At 39.4% G+C, this 20,168-nt stretch overlaps 1 protein-coding gene across 1 annotated transcript in view; it reads left to right on the forward strand.

The window, feature by feature from the left end:
• The window catches only part of SLC44A1 (solute carrier family 44 member 1), a 50,419-nt gene that overhangs the window by 10,613 nt on the left and 19,638 nt on the right, over positions 1-20,168 (forward strand). Inside the window, exons 4-6 of the mRNA XM_009286369.1 lie at positions 2,636-2,772; positions 14,548-14,641; positions 18,995-19,164. Of these exons, the coding sequence (XP_009284644.1) occupies positions 2,636-2,772; positions 14,548-14,641; positions 18,995-19,164 (401 nt within the window). The remainder of the gene's footprint in view (positions 1-2,635; positions 2,773-14,547; positions 14,642-18,994; positions 19,165-20,168) is intronic.

Below are 20,168 nucleotides of genomic sequence, written 5' to 3' on the forward strand. Positions count from 1 at the left end.
CTACCTGACAGCTGGTCCAGCTTGGTGCTCACTAGCAAACACTCACACACTCATCCCACAGGCACCCCACGCTCACAGGTCCCCCAAACACCAGCACAGACCTTCCACCCACCTGACACCTCTGCCTGGACCCAGAGCCTCCTACTCACCTGCTGGTACAGCTTGGAGTTTGCTGGTGAGTTTCACATGTGCACACCCACTTCAGGGAAGGTACCGACGCTCAGCCCCTGCCAACAGCCAGCACCACATGGGCTGTGACCCACGGTCCTGCTCCAGCCACCTGTGCTGAGCCCTTCACCTCTGTAGCTGGTTTTTTTTGGGACACACATTGTTCCCACCCCACTGGCTGGTGGCCAAGACCCCTCCCTGCCTCAGTCGCTGGCACTGAGACCCCACTCACTTTGGTAGCTGACACCACAGGCCTGGGGCACCCAAACCCCTGGTCTGACTCCAGTTGCTGGCACCGAATCCATCATGCCACTCCTGACAGTAGCTGGCAATTGGTCCTTGCAGCACTTGCAGCATCCGTGCACATGGGATAGAGACTGGAATTAGGCAGAGAGAGTTAAGAAAGCATTTAGTAAAAGCATAGGACAGACTGCAGGGATCAAGCGCTGGGCTCAGTCAGACCAATGTACTGACCAACATCAGCTTACACGCAACTGTCCCCTTTTACAACCCTTTCTGTCTGCCTCCCCTCTTTGTTTCTCCCTGAATCCTGTCCCATGCACATTCCCTCAGCATCTGGCACAGTCCCACTGACCCCTCCTGCATCCTGCACCTTCGGGTTTGCATCCTTATCAGTTGCAAATCCCTGCCTGCAGTTTCTTGATAGCCCATCAGTTGTGATTGATGGGGTTTGTTTCTGGTTATTGTTTTCATTAACACTAATTGGTCAAGTTTTATGTCTGAGTGTCTCCCTCCTTTTCCTTATCATCACAATTTGGCAAGGTGCTTAGCCAGATAATCTTACTGAAAGATAAGAATTCTCACACTCCACATATCCTTACCAATTAGTGCGACTGACCAGGTTTGTTCCTATAACAACCTCCCTTACCACGTGTCGGTCAGGTTTGACTCTGTAGGTTCTTGTTTGTAGCTCCTTTGGCCAGATAGCCTCAAAGCAGCAGACATTCTCCTTCCACGTACCCTTACGGTATGGAATAGCAACTGCAGGAACTTGCCCTCATGAAGAGGAAGCTGTAACAGGAGTGATCAGTTAACACAAGTATTATATATCTTGGTATCAACTTGAGTATTTTCTTTGAAATGAAGGAAAACTGAGGAATTAGTGGCTTATTGCTCACATGCAGTTACTTTGGCTGTGTCTGCGGGACAGTTTTCATATTTGCACTTGCTTCTTAGACTTTCATGATCTATGGAGTCCTGAGATGTGCAGTAAGTATTAAGTAAAAAAACCCAAATAGTACTGGATAATTTTCATAGAGATGTGGACAAGGAAAGAGAATGTTTTAAGACTGCAAGTAGTCTATTACCGCATTACAGTTGATATAGATGACGTGGGTTTTGATGGACTTCTGGGAAGTAAGAATGTACTACGTACTAATAAATAATTCTTGTATACTGAGACTGGATAATAGAACAGTCTTTCTGTGGGGGAAAGTTAGGTGGCAGTTGGCATACAGACTGAAGTGTTCAGGCAGGATCTAAATGCTTTCTAGGACCAGAAGGGATTTTTATTGATTACGTAATGAGTTCCCATAGTGAGGACTGCAAAAACAGAAATGGCATTTTATATGGCAGTTTGGTGGTGTTTTCCTACGATGATGTTAGAGAATATGAAGAGAGTATTTCAATGCATAATATATCACCAGAATTGTAGGAATTTGAAAGACTTGTTCAACTTCAGAATAGAAAACCATTCTGCGTCTGTATTATACCATGAATGGACGGACAATACCGTAGGGTTAGCGTTTGGGATGAAATGTGTATAGCCAGGAGAAGATGTTAGCTAGGAAGCTATAATACATACTTCATGCATTGGGTTTTTAAATGACAGTGACGCATCATGGAAAGTTAACAAACAGAACCTCTTTAAAATACTGCACTTGAACATTAAATAGTTCAACAAGAAATACTGAACAATTTTTATTTCAAAATAAATACTGAAGTAAGCTGCTCAGTCATAAGGACCAGTGGTGTGGAAAATAAATCTAAACCAAAAAGCTGTTCTTAATTACTGCTATTATGTGTATTCATTAAAATAGCTATGGACTTCGTCCTTTTTGCAGCAAAGTATAACCTTATGGGGTTTCTTGGGTCTTTTTGGAAAAAGTTGGAAATCTTGAAGTCACGTTTAAGGTTGGAGTGAAGCTTTGTTTGTGAATGTTTAGACTCGTATCTGCGAAGAGGAACGGTAGAAGTGCAGCTGGTTTTATGCACAGCACCATTTGAATGGACTTGAATCTGGTAGAGTTAAACATCCTTTCTGTGTGATCTGGAAGTATATAAATATCCATATATTTGTGGTGCATATGTTGAGTACATGACACACTTTTCTGTGTTTCTGGGAAGACTGAAGGTTAGTCTTGGCTGAATCCTTTAGTTTGAAATGAAATTGATTTTGTTCAGTGTTAATTAAAATATAAGTAATTTACCTTTTTTTTCCCCCTAGGTATGTGTTCTTCTTGGATCCATGCAACATTGATCTAGTACATCAGAGGATCAAGTCTCTTGCTTTGTGTGTATCAGCTTGCCCAAGGAAAGAACTAAAAACTCTGGCTGATATTCAGAAATTTGCAGAAACTAATGGTATGCAAAAAGCATGTCTGTTTTTGTTAACGTACCAGATATTTTCATAGGATTAAAAAAAGACTTGTGCATTAGCTGAACTAAAAATGAAATATGTATTAAGAAATATCAGTAGAAATAATGTGATATTTTTATTAAGCTAAAACTTTAATATATCTTACAGTATTGATATGCTTCTGTTCTGTCATGTCTTGGACAGCTTTGAAAGCTCATTGTTAAAACAGGAGTACAAAGCATAACAATAATTTGAGGGAATGTCTGACTGTAGGATATGTTCTCAACTCCCTCGGAAATGTTCTGACATTGCTGCTTAACAGTAATGCTGTTGAAATGTCCTCATGTATATGGGGTTAGTGAGAGCAATGCTGCTATTGAACGGCACTTGCTGCACTGAGTGGCTGTGGATGTGAAAATATTCCTGCTTTCATTCAGTGCTACAGTGCGGTTCTTGTTTTTTTTGTTTTCTTACACTTTTTTGTGTAAAGGAAACTGACTGTATTAACAAATGATATGTTGTACCCCATCTCCCCTAAGAGCAGTACTTCTTCTCTGTAGTAATAATACCGATATTACTAGCTCAATTCATATTTTAACACTGTATGGAATAAAATGCATGAGAGAACCAACTTTTGGACCTTCCAAAAGAAAGTGAAGATAAAAACTTAATTTGAGGAAATTTCAGGGGTTTTCAGCTATTCAAGTGGCACCGTTTGTCCTAAGCTTCCCTACTTAATCTTTTAAAATGCCGCGGTAAGATGTCTTTGCAAGATACTTGGCTGATGATGAGTCAGTCTGGGTGACCAAGTTCAAAGCAGTGGAACTGATTACTTTTCATAGAAGGAAATGAAACATTGATTTCTGTTCTGGTACAGGTTATGTGAGTACTTCTTGTTTGAAAGCAGAGTGAGCTGAAGTGGCCTTGGGACACTGTTAGTGCCCTTGGGTCTCCCACTGCATTGTGCCCACACACCTGGGTGTCTGACAGCCTGAATCGGGGAGCTGAACTACCATGTGGCATGACAGCATGCGTGGAGCTGCACGAACAGCTGTGCCAGCACAGTGCAGCGCGTGGTCTGAGAAGGGGAGCTTCCTCGTGTGATCTGTGCACTGTTGTCAAATACAAGCCCACAGTGAAACTAGCCAATATCTACAGTTTTACTCTTTACCCCTTATCTGAGCATGCTGTGTTTTTCTTAACTAATGCAGGCCAGTTATTTGTTGGTGTGAAGTCAAGGTCATTAGTAGTGGAGTTTCTTGAGTACCTCTTGAAACAATGAAATGCAGCCATGCCTTGCTTTACTACAAACATTGTTTCTATGTTTGTAAGTCAAGTCTCTTATTAACTGTGCCCGAAATATGTTCAGTATAACTGAACTGGTGTACTTTTAAAGTACGCCAAAACCCACTCTTCCTAAAACTTGCTATGCCTTGTCCTCATGATTCTCCATTCTAACTGTATCTCTCTTAGTGTTTTAGATTTTAAAACCTAAAGGTAAAATATTTTTTTTTTAAATTAATATCACAGCCAGTTGTTTCAGTTTACAGAAGCTTGGTCAAAATTATGAAACCTGGTGTTACAGCAGAACAGAATCATTAATGAGTTCCATTTCGAATTTTCATTATATGATGTTGGGCTTATCAAAAACAGGTACTAAACTAAACTGAGCTTTCCTTTTGTAGATGAACTTTCTGCAAGACTGGAATCACACCGTTCAGAGAAATATTGTCATCCTCATGGTTACATTTCTGTTTAAATGTTCACCAACCTGTGCAGGTTCCAAAAAGTGATGGTTTGCAGCAAATGAACAGCTTAAGTATTGATCACCTTAAATGTTGCCTATGTATAGTAAAAGTTCAAGCATGATTCAATCTTGCAACAGAGCAAGAACAGTGAATTAGTACCAAAACTATAGTACTTAGTAAACAGAATCATTTTTCTGAGAGCCACTTTGTAACTATGATAATGGGTTTAAATTAATTAATACTAGGATTATGTTTGGCAGTCTGTTTCAAGTGACCATAGACTCCACTGTAAAAAGGATAATAAGGAAATCTGAGAACTTTGAACATGACTGCACAGAGATTAATTGCAATTTTTATGTTTGTGATGATATCTAGTTAGAATTTAGAGTTCAGCTGTCAAGTTCTGAAGAAGAAGGAGGGCAAGACATAGGTGTTTGGTTTCTTGTGATAATCAATGCTGAATTTTCCCAGGCTTGCAACTTCTAACACTCAACAAGAAAACCACTTTAATGTTTTAAACATATGGGTAGAGAATGCAGTCAACTCTTAATTTTACTTTGCTGAGCCTTTCTGAAAGCTTTAACCCTTCCTGCAACCTGAAAATAGCTATCGTGCTGGAGATAGGTTCTGTGTAGGTTGTTGCATGTGCGTTTGAAGAGTTAGCCATTTTCACCTGGCACACATCCCATCCCTGAAATCACGTTACTTGTCCATGCACCTTGGAATTCTTTCATAAATTACTGTTTAAGAACCCTTCCATCCCAAAGAAATCCTCTGTTGTGCCTCAGCCTGTCAGAGGTGTTATGATAAGTCCAAATAAAGGTTTTTTTTATTTAAACATCTTTATCAAAAGACGTAGCATAGTAAGACATACTACAACATCCTTACATTGATTAATGATTTTATCGATACCAGGTATGATCTTCCAGCTAGCTTAGAATTTATGATATCTTTCCCAAAGTCGGACAGGCACTTGATTGCCTGTACACAACATGACAGAACTGCCAACCCCTAAGGTTCAGAGCAATTATGGCAGAGCTCTTACTTATTGTGCAGTACAGCTTGTATTTTTCTGTAAGCAAGATTATAAATAAGCGTTTAGGGCAGGGAAAATGCTTGCTTGAGGCATAGAGATCATTTATGACAAAGCAGCCTTTTGGCTTCCTGAATCAGTAATGATGCACTTGCTATTCTGCTGTAATTTGGGAAATGGAGCTGCTTTGGTGAATAATGCTGCACCATTTCAGGACAGTAACTTCACTCCCACCCCCACTCCACTTGCTCTCCCACAGTCAGGTCCTGCACTTGCAGTACCTTCCTGTCTAAGAAGAGGAGAAATCCATCCCTCACAAAGCCTGTCCAATTTTAGGAAAACAAGAAAGTGTGAACCTTCAATCTGTTCAGAATAATTGACACCCAGAACACTGGGAACCAGTTGGGAACTTCTACAAGAGCAGGAAAAACAGAAGGAAGAAGCTGGGCAGTTGACTGCTCAGATTTTCAGCCTGTGCAAAGGTGCAGGTTGTAAAATACAGGAATGTTCTAGAGCAACTCCTGGAGGTGATGCAGAAAGGTGCAGTGTTGGCTGAGAACATGTTCTAATGCTGTTCTTACACAGCCATGCTGATACTTGAGTTTGTAGACCTATGGACTGGACACAACTGAGAATATTGTATATTGTGAACCGGCTGCTGCTGGTCTCCCCAGGATTTTCTCACCCAGCGGAACACCTCAGGCAGGGAGTACTTAGGATTCAATGTTTTTGTTGGTCTTGGCACTTAAAAAATGATGTATTTTGAGTAATATGACTGAAAGCTGTTTTTTCCAGAAAGCTGATAGATGCTTCAAAAGTTAATGTCCATGGAATATTGCAGTGCTGTTTTCAAGGACTTGCCAAAGCATTTTGAAATATCCTTGAAGATATAATTCATATATGACTGTGCCAAATGAATAATGAAATGTCATTATTAAAAAGAAACACTAAACAGGCGGCCATAATTTCTGTCATGTTTAATTCAGTGATAACTGTACTGACTGGTCATTGTGGAAACTAATATTCCTATCTGTTGTGTAAATGACTGGATGCAGATTTAGGAACCTAAAATGAAATTTCTATTTTACAACGTGTTGGCAGGCATCTTGGTTGTCAGAATTCTGTAGCTAGGCCAGGCTAGTTGAGGTGCAGGTGGGCTTAGAGCCAGAGGTAAAGCTACATTAAATCTGCTACGGAGACTGACCTGAAAGAAATCAATAAAGGAAATCCGTCTGGCTAAGTCAGAGTAGGTCATCTCTCTGAGCTATGGGAAGGAACCATAGGGGAAACAAAAAGGATTTTTCTTTTGTCTGAAGATAATGACATCTTCATGTACAGTAATCAAAGTATGTCTTTGCAGTTACTGTTGGTACTTGCCTTAGAAATAGCAGTTGTCAGTTGCTGCCAGCTTCTGATGTTTTTCTTCTGCTCCCACTCCCCCCACACACTTTGTTTTTAGTGAAAGTGTGCTTGTTAAAACTTAATCCTTTGCTCATCATTTTCCTGAAGCCTGTTGTACCATATCAGTTATAGGCATCTTACGGTTAAAGAGATTCTGCACCACTAGGTCTTTGGGAACCTGGGTATGTTAATTTTGCATGTCATTTTTTGAATGGCTGGAATAAAAGTACACTATGACTGGTTTTGAGATACGGAGTCATCCACTGCTACTCTACCTTGTTACCAGAACTGCCCACCAGGGTTGTCTTGTGTTGGAAATGGATCCTCTAGCCAGAATGAAATCGTTTTCACAACAGAAAGTGGCTGCACGTGGAGTCCTCCAGTAATATTGTGTTATTGATTACATCAATAAACCATTTGGAAAAGGGGAGGAACAGTGAGGTAATAAATCTTGCTGTGGCTACTGAATTATTTAGAATTATGTGAAAAAAATCTGATATCAATTGCAGTGGAATAAAATGTTGAATGGAAAGGAACGCCTGTCGAATGAAGGGGTGGGAAACAGCCATTATTATGCATTTAGTGTTTTACTTTAAAATGGTTGTTGTTATTTGGGAAAGAGAGAGTATTTGAAGCTACTGAGGATAGCGAGGGGATTAGGTGGAGGCACAGCATTGTCCAAAAGTGTAATGTTTATTAATTGTGAAGAGAAAAAAATAGGGACTGTATTTTGTGTAAACTCACACTCTGTTGGCATTATAAAGGCTGTGTTCTGGTCCTTCCTTGACGAAGTGTTTTCTTAACTTTTTTTAAACTTTATGTATTTAAACTTTAAACACGCGCACACATATATGTATATGAAGGGAAACAAGGATGATCACAAGAAAAGACCAATGATTCTTCTGCCTGGAAAAGAGAAAACTATCAGGAAGAATAAGGTCATTAAAAGCAGGAATAGCTTAGAGAAAGTAAAAAAAAAATTATTCCTTGATCTCATAACCTGAGTAATATGAAACTAGAGGTCAAAAATTACATCACTAGGCACCAAAGAGCCAGATTTTTTTCCACACAAGTTATGGTTAATTTATGAGACTTATTGCCATGAGGATATTTTAGATACCAAAAGATAAACTGTTAGAATAATAGTGTTTGGATATTTAATAGGAGGTTAGTACTCAAGGATATCCTTGAGCTATAAGCGGTGGAAAGCTAAAGATACAGTAGGGGAAACATCTGCTTCTGGACTAGATGGATTTTTAATTTGATTCCAGAATAGCTGATTTTATTTAGCACTGGAAGAAATATGAGTGGAGGAATGGGTAAATTAATATTTGTTTTCAACGTTCTGTACTGTTCATAAGAATTGGGGGATAGAGAAAAGGATAGTCTGGGCTTTTTAATTACAACTCAAAATACATGTATATGAAATCTGACTCTAGGATTTTTTTTTATTTTTATTTTTTAACGTGCGGTTAGTTGTAACAGCAACTGTGCTTAGCTATGTCAGTAGTTCTCTTTGTGGTCTTCAATTCTGGAGACATTTAAAGATGTAAGTAGTGGGGTTTTGTGTTGGATTTTTTTTGGAACATTCTTGCAGGCACTGGAGAATACTTACTTCCACTTCAGTCCCACCTTTACTTATAAAAGCAAGCTGTAATTTCTCCTGCCCTCTGATGCTCACTCTTTTAAAAAAGTGATGGTATGTCTCTCTGCAACAACTAAAAGTTCAGATATACACAATCCTTACTTTCCTTCCTTTAAAACACACACCGTGCTTCTGGAAGGCACCAGTGGATAGATCTAGAGAACGAAGCTTGCTTTCTTCACTGAGAACAAATCTGTCATATTAATCTGAGAAGTCCTGGCTGCAAAGTGGGGTCTGTCCTACGCCTTCTTGCTCATTTCAAGGCATCGCCATTTTCTAGGCTCTACTAGGGCTCAGAAATTAGGTTTAGGTGTTAAGGTTCAGCTCTATCCTTGTTTGGCCTTCTGCCTCTATTCCTGCACCATTTGCAAAAGGCATAGCTGTAATGTTTAGGTATGTTTGTGCAGTCCTCTGATGCTTCCACATTAACTGCTACTCCAGGCCGTAATCAAATCAATGGCTAAGAAGTGGAGTTCTTGTTTCCTCACTCATTTCCAGCTCTGGTGCTAATCTGTGCACACCTAAATGCTACTTCATTCCTAAATGAAGCATTAAATGTGAACTTGTCTGCTTCTGGAATGTTTTTGTTGTTCTAAAAACACGTAGGCAAATAGGAAATTTATACAAGCCTAAACTTTATGCATTCTTAGTGCTTGTGTTCTGAGTAGAATTACTTCCTATAGTTGTAGACAGGGTATAATTACAGTTATCAGACCTAGCAGACAAAGAATGAAGAAAGTCTGGCCAACATCGGTGTATTTCCTTTCATGATGGCCTGAACCTTTTTCCACTTGGCAGGAGTTCGTGAAGAGAGGGTCTTCTTGTCACTCCCCATAGGCACGCTTTTTCTGAGGTCATGCAACATTGTTCTCTGTTACTGGCAGAAGTTGGCAATGGATAGTAACTTACTACCTTCTGTGGAAGTAGAGCTTGGCATCCTACCTTTTCTGTGGTTTTTGGCTGTGAATTTTGCAGCAGAATTCCCTACAGATACATGAGCCAGTGTCTTAAGCTTCCACTTTTCTGTGCCATGTTGCTAGTCCATAATATGGTAAGATAATATGCAGTTATTGGTAGTGTACCAAGTTGTCTCATTGCGTGAAGCTTTGGACTGGTAATGTGGTTCAGATTAACAGTTTAGAGCTGATAGAGTTCAACAGGTAGATTTGAGTCAAGCTCTGGAGTGAGGAAAGTAGAGAAATGTTAAGAATTTCATCCTTGTGAGAGTCTAGGAGCCTTGACCTTCCTGAATACCAGTGAACTCCACCTCTGTCAATATCCAGCTGTCAATACCTCTTAGCTTGTATTGCGTGGGTTGTTCAAGCATAATCATCTGTGAGTCATGTATTCACAATGTTAGCTATGTTTTAATTGGTGACACTTGCTCATACAACACCCAGAACCCAAGAGGAATTAGCACTGGCCTGAAAGTACATAGGCCAATAGTTTTGATTTAAACAGTCTCACTCCTGCTAACATTTCTGTACGTTTCTGTATCTGTGATTATGTGGACTTTGATTCCTGTGTTAGAGGACTTACGTTACTGATGGACTAATAGGATGTTGCTTGAGAAGGAGAGGGAATGCTTAAAGTGGAATAAGATGTTGAGATTTTTAGCTATAATCTCTGCTTCATCATACTGTCTTTTAGAAGTCAGTTATGTCACATATGTGCACTATACATGCATACTGTCAGTGAGATTCAGAACAGTGAGACCATACATGGAAGATCATATAAATTACCTTACCAAAGCTGTGGTTCCTAGTCTATCAGGCTGTGCTTTGCCACGTGCCTGCAAAAAAGGGTATGTGGAGCTGCTTGGAGCTGTGCCTGGCTTAACCAGAACATATTCCTAAGGTGACTGTTTTGCTCCTGGTGCTGAACCTATCCCAGGTATCTCTGTATAGTTTTGTATTTTTCTGCTTAAATCCTTGACCCTCAATATAAGTCCATGTTTTTAGATCTGGAAATCCTTGTTTTAGTTCCTGCTAACACTGCTGAGAGATGGGTAGGTGCTGCTGAGGAGCTCAGAATGGAATCCAGAGAGCCCCTGGTGTGCTTTCCACCACTATCATTTGGGCAGTATTGATGTCAGTTATTTCCTCTGTGGGCTGGTCCTCTTAGCAGATGACTTAGGAATTCTTACCATTTCTCAAGCTGTGAACTATTATATTGATAGTGATGCTGATGTAGCAGAGGTTTTGTGTGTTTGTTTACAACACAGCAAATACAGGAAGGAAAGCTGTGCTGGAGCTCTGGTCTCTAAAAGTAGTTTTATCTGACCACCTTGGGATAGTATGGAACTTCCCATTTGCTGTACTGCTGTGGGAATCAGGAGGTTATGTCTTGTTGTTCTGTGTGCTGTGTCCTCTGAGCACACAAGACCTTTAATACTCTGCCTTCTCAGCTGGAAAGAATCTTTGAAATAAGATTTTGGTCCCCCATCTTTGTCCTGGCTTTCTACAGCATCTTTACATAATTTGTGCTAATTGTAGTTGTTTTTAAGAATGCCAGAGGTAATGGCTCTTCAGCTCCTTACTAATTCAAGCCTAGCCAAAACAGAAAGAAGGAAATGGTGGCTTTCACTCCTACGGCTAGGTTGGGGTGAAAGGAAAGTTTGTCTTTTGAGATACTTTGCTCCAGTCATGGCCCCAAAATATTCTAATGGCTGGAGCAACTCTTTTCATGGAAAGGAAACCATGGAACAGAAGCTGTGTTGTGTCTCCAGAATACCACTTTGTAGGTGAAAGCACCAAATACAGCCCCGTGGGACCAGTAAACTGTGTGCTTACCAGTAGCCCGGCGACTGTTGCTCTGCATAGTTTAGAAGTATTTTTCTTCAAGGTTATAACATGTTGGGATCTCAAATCCAGTCCCTGTAGGACAGTTAGATGTTGTTCACCTAATGATTTCTCCAGAAGAAATACGTGCACTGCTGTAGGAAGCAAAGGATGTATTACTTTAATGATTCTTTAGTTTGTTCTCTGAATTCTACCCATAATGTTTTTGAAACATTTACGAGTGATAATCATTTAGGAATAATAGTAGTGTCTTTGGTAAACTAATTATCTCAGCAAGGTAGATGATTCAAGTTCTTTAAGCTTTTGCAGGCCTTGCAAACTCAAACAGCAATAATAAGACTGGTTGTGCTAAGACAGTCTCTGCTAACCCAGAATAACTACTATGGGGTGGAAGGTTTGACAAAGAAGTCCATTCCTCCCGCTCTCACCTTACAAGATTCAAACTTTTATTTACTGATGCACAGGGACTCTTTTCTTAAGAAATCAGTTTAAGTTTGATGTAAAGTGATACATTGCTCAAGCACACGTTTGTGTTGTAGAACTCTGCCACATGGTATTAGAGAAGTCAGAAGGTTTTCAAAATGTAACGAAATAAGTATTTATGGGAATAGTAAAGATTTATTCTGCCTAATTATATAGGACAAAAGGAGAAATAAATCTCATGGACATTATTTCAGCTACGGGACTGGTAGTTTGTTTAGATGCAGGTTGGTTAACGTCCCTTGTCTGACAAGCTCCATGAAAATACTTTTCTGCTTGGCTGAGTTTGAAGAAGCACGCTGTGTGAGGTGGACAGCTGAAGGAAAGAGATCCAGAGGAGCCCCAAGAGCATTTCCCAGGCAAGAGCTGATAGTGGCAGCCAGAGTCGTCCACTGCTCCATTGCATGATAGGAGGGAACGTGCCACTGGGTTCCAGAGGAGCCTCGCAAGATGCCTCCAGTTTCCTCCACAGCCAGGGGTTTGTTGGGTTACCCTAGTCTACAAGTCCTACTTGAATGGCTTGTGACCTGTGTTGCAGATCAGTATCTGGCATTTGGTTTTGCTTGGCTTACATTTGTGGTACAAACAGAGTGTGTTCAGATACACCTTTGTGCAAAGAACCTAGATCTTCATTCACTGGCCATAGCAAATCCTGCCCTTTTTCCCTTCTGCCTGAACTGCTAGAAGTCACAAGGAAGCATGGACATCCACAGATCAGCTGTGTCCCTTAGGCTTATTCACGTCTGGGGGCCTCTGTATAAGATACTTAAACTGTAGTTCAACACTGATAGTGTTGAATGGCAAAATTACCAAGCTGGCACCGACTGTTCTGTGTCATGAATCTGTATACAGTTGTCCAAATACAGTCCCCCCACTTCTTCCTATAGGACTTCTTATTCTAGTCATCTTTAGAACTTAGCTCTTGGCCTGTATTCAAAGCAAAATAAAATAAATGTAAATGTCTGCAATCTTCTTTTTCCTTCTGTTTTTAAGATAAACATGTGACTCTCTCTACTGCTGCCCTTCCATCAAATTCTGGAGTTGTTTGTAAACGTACTTGAGCAGAAGTTTTCATATCTACAAGAATAGAGTAAAAAAATTTGCAGCAGTATAGAGCCTTTTGTCCAAAAAGAATAATAATTACTTTTAGCTATTACGTTTACAACTATGATGTAAGGAAGGTAGTTTTGTCTGATGTCGGTTTATCTGATGCCGTGTTTTCCACATAAGCAAGTAGAGGCATAAGGATTCATATAAACAGTATAATTGAAAATGGAGTTCAGATATTTTACCTGATACCTTCCCTTTGCAGGAAATCTAACTTTCTTCAGTGGTGTATTTGGTGTTTTGGACCTGCCCCCAAAAAACTAATTCACAGAAGTGGTATTTAAGTAGTATTCCAGAGACTGCATGGGATAGCCTGCTCAGCTGCTCTCTGTCTTCTCTTCCAGTCTGTAAATAGAAGGTGTCTCTTCATAGAGGTAGCAATGTGACAATGGTAAACAAGATTTCTGCAAATAATATTCTACAATTTCTACAAATAATACGTCTGTTTGGTGTCACACAGGCCAAGATAAGGCTGTGTGTCAAAAGTCTTGGTTTAATTTGGGTAAAAGTGTGGATGTATTATTCACGTCCAGTTTGTAGAACTCTCTGCTACAAAGTATTTCTGGAGAGGAGACTTTCATAATGGAAAGAATTGAATATTATAGGGATGATCAGGATGTTCCTAGTTCATTATGTAGGAAAAAAGAACACTAAAGGCTTATGTATCCAGAGCCCTTGCACTGGAGAGTAAGCAATCTGTTAGCAAACAAGCTTGGGAAGAAACTCATCTTTGGATAGGCAGCTTATACCATTGGAGGCTTTCTTACCTCTTCCTCCAGTTTCTGAGAGACCGCTGCTCCAGTCTGATTTGGCAGTTGCTATATTCCTGGAGGCATTGGCTCAGATGTTCAGTGTCTTGATTATAGACAAATGGGAAGAGATCTATCTCGGTAATGTACTTCCATTAGGCAAGTGTCACGTACTAAGGAAAGCTTAAATTTGTTTGAATTTGGTTGTAGGCAGCTTGATCTTTATTGTGCTGTACCAATTTCTTTATAGAGAGAGGTTCAGCTTCGTTAAAAGCTTTGGTCATCTAATGTGGTCACAGCTTGTGTTATTTTTCAGCCAACTTTCTAACCTCAGCAGTTTGGTTCCTTTGTTCCTCTCCCTGAAGTCTGTAGACCGGTTGTGTTTTGAAAACACAAAAAAAAAAACCCTGAAAAAACCACTTGAATGTTTTCTTTCTATAATGAATGTTGTCTTATGCAATATTCATGCACTAAAAATCATCAAGAAGAGTGTGGTGGAGTAGCAGGGGAGGGTGACTTCGAAGCGCTTTGTGTCCTTCTCTTTTACACTGCATTGTGAATTAGCCTTTTTGATTCCAATACACAGATGTTGGAAGACCCAAAGCTAGATGAAGAGTGTCATTCTGTTACACTGAAGCCTGTGTTGGGCTTGATTCACTGTTCCATTACAGGAGGAACTGTAGCATAGCTTTGTGGTAATAACATGAGGAGCTGCAGAATCAGGACCTATATCAGTTTTAATAGCGCTTGCAAAGAATAGGAATATTTAATTTTTATTTTTCTTCCGCATCAATCTTTTTTTTTCCCTCTCAACAGGATCCACTTTGTGTAGCTATGAACTACAGCCATCAGAATACACTACAGACCCAAGGGCCGCCAAGTTATGTCCTAAATACCCTGTTCCAGAGAGGTAATATTAACATCTTGTCTGATTGGGGGTGGAGGGAGCAGAGATTTGTTTTGTTCATGACAGTTCTTTAGAAAATATGCAGCACAAATTTATTCTGTCTTACAGGTGGATGTTTTAGTGTATTATTGCCGTATGTTTTTAAAAGACATTGTGAAAGCAACTCTTAAAGAAAAACCTGAACTATCCACGCATGTGTTACTGAGAGTATTGAGCTGGTATCTCCAAGTTCTCTTCTGTCTCATGTAACTGACACTGTGCTGAGTATCAGCTGTTCTAACTGCCTTTCACCCTATAGCCAGCTGCCTGTCAGCAGCGCAGATCAGAGACAATTATGGAGCACTTTGGATCTTTGGGAGGAAAAAGGATATATTCACACGCAGCTCTCTGCAGTGTTCACTTCTTACACCTTACCTCAGCCAGTCAGATTTAGCAAATTGCTTCATTTTTTATTCTTTCAGACCCCAAATGACCAATATGAGGATGGTCAAGTACCAAAAAGAGGGCTGTATTTTATAAACAGATCGATTTGAGTTTTATTGTTTAAAATATTTTACTAGACTGCTTTTTGTGAAGTAGGAGAGGAAAGTTTGTAGCTCCAGAAACTCTGCTAGCTATGCTGGCTGGAACTGTGGAGATGAGCATTGCTGAGAGAAGTGATCTGTTCGCTGTTGTGCACACCCTTGTGTCAGTAATTCCACTCACTCAAGAAGAATCATGTTGTGTTTTCTCAAGTTTAGCTTCTCAAACATATCCAGTAGTGGGTTGTAACTGCGGTCTTGCCCTATGCATAGTTTTCTGTTACGGTTTTATTAACTGTTACAATTGTGTCAGCTCTAAAAACTTCAATTCTAAGTCTCTCTTGTCTGCATGGTAGCTTCTCCAGTGAATAATTTTTTTATATTGTAGCGACAATAAGTAGCACCTGGAATATTAACTTGTTTTTTTACTTTTCCCCACAGCAGATTAATATTCCATGCAGCTAACCAGCTGTTATAGCTGTAATACAAAAACAAATGAAAACTTCAGTGCCAGCTTGCATACTGAAAAGGCTTGTCAGTCATAATTTTTGCCAGAATTACATTGACTTTTCTCACTGTGTGTTCCCATGTCATTCAGTCTGAATGAATATAGCTTAATAAGAAAACAGGAGGATAGAACAAGTGTGCCAAGTGCTAATGACACTATGTAAATGCCTCACAAAAACTACCTCAAGAGTTGTTTTGGAAAAGCTATTGTGTAGGTGGAGTATTTCCCCTTTTTTATTTGATATGAATAAAATGCTCAATATGTTTGGATATTTTCTGAGATTGAAAAGTCTGAACTTAATGCCCTAAAGCAAAAAAGGCCAATATTGTATCTGTAAACTACTCTGTTTTTCAGATTTTTATAGTTAAATTATTTGAGTAAATTAGTGTAATTTGGAGGGGAAATGGAATCCTGTGGTGACCAACAAATGAAACCCCAACACCCAGGCTGAGGCATTCAGGGAGAGCTTACCTAACACTCCTGTTTTCAGATTTGATCTGTCAGAGGTATGAACCATCATCTGACTCCCATTAGGTCCATGGGATGGAGATAGCGTATGCTGTGAGAACTCTCCCTTGATGTGTTCTGTTTTATGACCAGACTTCTTCGTGCCTTTCAGTTGAGGCTCCACCTTTCAGTGGACTCTGATACTCCAGCTTCAAGGCACTATGTCCAACTTTGACACAGCAGTGCAGTCTAGCAATGCAGCCAGCGATACATGTGTCTTCCAGAAACTGTGCCTAGCACATCTCAGCCACAGTAGAGCATGACTTTGCTGTTTAGTTTTGAAATAGAGGACCCTAGAGTAAAACCTATGCAGCTTTTCCCTGCAGTGTTTATCAAAGAGTTGTGCCGAGCTGTGCCAAGGGGCTGCTCTGTAGAGGTTATAAGGAGCAGGTAGCAGTGGCACTCCAACCAGGCTCCCCACACACAGGTTGCTATATATGTCCAGGTGTAGTAGTGAGAGGAAAAAGCTCTCCTCTGAAATCTAGTACTTGAACAATCAGATGGGTCTCTTAACTTCATTTGAATATTGCTTTAAAAATACAATTTTTAATGTCATCATCTGCTGGCTTGAACTTTACTTGCTCTTGTTCATGATTAAGTATCTTGTTGTTATTCTTGGAAACATGTAATTCCATTTTGGTATGTAATATACCAAGTTATAATCAAGAGGCCATATGAAATAGCACAGGTCACTGAGAGTAGATCTATTACTGTATTTTTTATTAAACGAGACGCCTTACCTCGCCCACTCATTCAGTCAGAACCACTGAAATAGCAGCAGATCTCAAACGGTGGATTCTTAGGAGTCCTATTTACTCAAGAAAGCTTGTAGGAACCACTAACCTCTTTTTTTTATTTATTAATTACAACAAAGTTAGACATTAATTATTGCACACAAAAATAGGTAACTTAAAATGTGTACTGAAATTGCTATAGCTTAAGGGACATTAGATAGGTAATACAAACTCTGGTATGCAAAAAGCATTTTTTCCTCTGTTGGGATATATTTTGGAACAGTATTTTAATCCCATTAGCTTCTCTTTTCAAAATGGGTATTTTTGTATTTGGATGCAGGAATTACAGTCTTTTGCCTACTCCCAGCTCAGAATTTGCACTTTGTTATTGATATTGACAACTTCTAAATGCTCTAGGCTTTCTGCAAAGTTGGAGCAGTTAACAATTAAATAAACCTCTCAGATTTCAGTATTTCCCAGTATTACTGCATATAATGAACTGCAGTACACTGCATATTCCAAAATAGGCTATGTTGTAAGAGGCTGAGGGGAAATATCGGGCGCCTTTTAAATAGGGCAGCCATCATTATGGGTTTAGATTGGTTTTTAACAACTGTGACTAATTCACAATTACTTTGCTGTACTTAACTGCTGTCTTCATCACTACCTAGAAGTAGACCATCAATATGAGCATCTCCAAATGCATTTACCTATCAGCACAGTAAGTTTAAAACCATGTAATTTACAATCATCAGTCACTTCAAACAAAAACCTAGGTTCTATTAATTACCTAGGTATGGCAGGTGATCATAATTTTTCCTGAATTCTGTACAGAATAATTACACACTAATGGTTTTCAGCATCTGGTCTTTTTTTCCCCAAAAACAATGCATAGAAAGGATGTGCCTAAGGCAGCTGGTTTACTCACTACGTGTTTAAAATGACAGTTAGAATTTTGGAAATGCTTGGGCTTAACAAATAGTTATTGAGTACAGAAAATTGGTCGTATATAGGTCATTGCTGAAATGGGGAAACTGCAAAAGATTATGTGCATTACTGCTACAGTGCACTGAAATCTTTTAAGTAAGGAAGATTGGGGAGGTTGAAACAAATTTAGAGGTTAGAAGAAAAGACTGACTTAATAAAAGACATTTCTTTCATTGGATACAATTACAGGAGGGAAAATGTAATTCATGGAACATGTGTCTGAGGTGTAATTGGGAAGATAGATCAAAAGATGTAATAGGCCACTTTGAGATCTGACATAGTTTATGAGCAAGAAAGGCAGCTACTTAATGGGAAACGTTTGGAAAACAAAATTACCCACTTTTAAAGTGAAGTTTTTGCTCTCTTGTATCTTCCTCTGATGGACTGGATAACAGGTTCTGTTGAGCGTTCTGCAAAGTTTAATGCATAGCGTCAGTATTTTTGGGGAGGATGCTTCCAAAACATTTCAGGAATAATGAAAAAATAGAGGCATCTTTGAATGTTTTGCAAAGAACGTAGTGCATAATTTTAAGAAACTTAATGAAAGTAAACACTGTGATTGTAATCTTCAGTATGAGAGCAAGCTTAGTATGGGGAAAGACTAAGAATAAATACATTGGTTTTGCTTGGCAGCAGTTGTAAGTGCTGATGTCTTTTAGTATAACATCTATGCTTGCAAGAAGAGTATTGTCATTCCGGGATTTCTTTTGCTGCAACTATGGGCCAGTACTCCATTCTAACACGAGTGAAGGGCATTGTTTCAGCTGCTGGTTCTCCACCTGAGGCTTGGATGAGAGACGTTTAAGCGGAAATAGGAACATGTATTTTCTGAGCCTTGCCATTTAAGGGTGGGAGGGTAATAATTTCCTATTGGACTGTGCACTCCAGCCTCACAGGGTTACTTGTAAGAACTGCATCACTTCCCATTATGATCATCCTCATTCCAGCAGCACTTGTGCATTCAACACATGGTTTCTGGTTATGATGTTATGAGGGTGGAGTGGTTGCATCTATTCACCTTTCATTTGTGTGTTGATGTGGCATTTATATTAAGTAGGAGTAATTTTTTTTTCTGATTTTTTTTTTCTTGTGTCACCAGTGCACCTATTCCATTCTTCCATCGCTGTGCTCCTGTGAACATTTCCTGCTATGCCAAGTTTGCAGAGGCCCTGATCACCTTTGTCAGTGACAGTAGTGTCTTACACAGGCTGATTAGTGGAGTTATGACCAGCAAAGAGATTATAATGGGACTTTGCTTGTTATCACTAGGTAATTGTTTTTCTCATTATTAGCTATTTCTTAGTACTGCATTAGGAGATTGTTAATACCCTCTAACCACAATACGAGCAAAAATATGTATGATAGCAATGAGCCCTTAGAAAATGGTTCAGAATGCTTTTTTTTAAATGTTATTTGACAGCTGGATAACTTATTCAGAAGCAATATACATATGCATTCCTGTTTTTTCTCCTCTTCCACTGATTATGAGATACAGAGGATGTGTGGCAGTTGATTAGCCAACGTTAGTTTTGGTATAGTTAACAGAGCACCCTCATTATCCTCATTTTTATTATAATATTCACCTTTCCCTTTTCTAATATTCATCTTCTGCTAACCCAAGTCCAAATATACCCTTTCCAAATAAAAAGGACAGGGTGAGAAGTACACAATAGCACACTCGTCTAAAATGTAGGGAGTTTAGTTTGTTTCATTTAACGTACTTGTGCAGGGATATGAGAACTTTCAGAGGGAAAACAAGAAAGTTAGGTGCCCATTTGTTGTATTGTATGTTACCCCCTCCTTCCCCTTCCCCCAAAGTTAAAAACTTCAGACCTTTGAAAATCTCAGCCTTGTCTGAAGAGCTGGAAATCCCCAGCAGTATAGAGGTGCTGAATCGTTTCTATACTTGTGAGATGCCTCTGGCCTATAGAGTGACACATTGCACTAGACTGAAGTGGTGTTTTAACAAATTCTTGTGAATTAAGGTGGAATGCTACTCACCCACATAAATTACTTTCCTAATCAGTTTATTTTACTCTTACCAAATCTGAAATCCTAAAATGGGAAGCTCTAGGTACTATCCGTGTATATGAGCAGTGTGTGGTTTAGAAAGAAACACTGAGAAGCTGTACCAGATAAAGAGTTCCTTTGTTTTCAGTCTGCCTTTGTGGTTAAAAAAAAAAAAGAAAACAAAGGAGGATGCTAGATACCATTAAAAAAACCCCAAAACACAGAAGACCATTGAGTATCTTTTCAACTATAACTGGAAAGCT

This window comes from Aptenodytes forsteri, unplaced genomic scaffold, assembly GCF_000699145.1.
Source record: "Aptenodytes forsteri isolate BGI_AS27 unplaced genomic scaffold, ASM69914v1 Scaffold412, whole genome shotgun sequence".
In the NCBI taxonomy this organism is placed as follows: Eukaryota; Metazoa; Chordata; class Aves; order Sphenisciformes; family Spheniscidae; genus Aptenodytes; species Aptenodytes forsteri.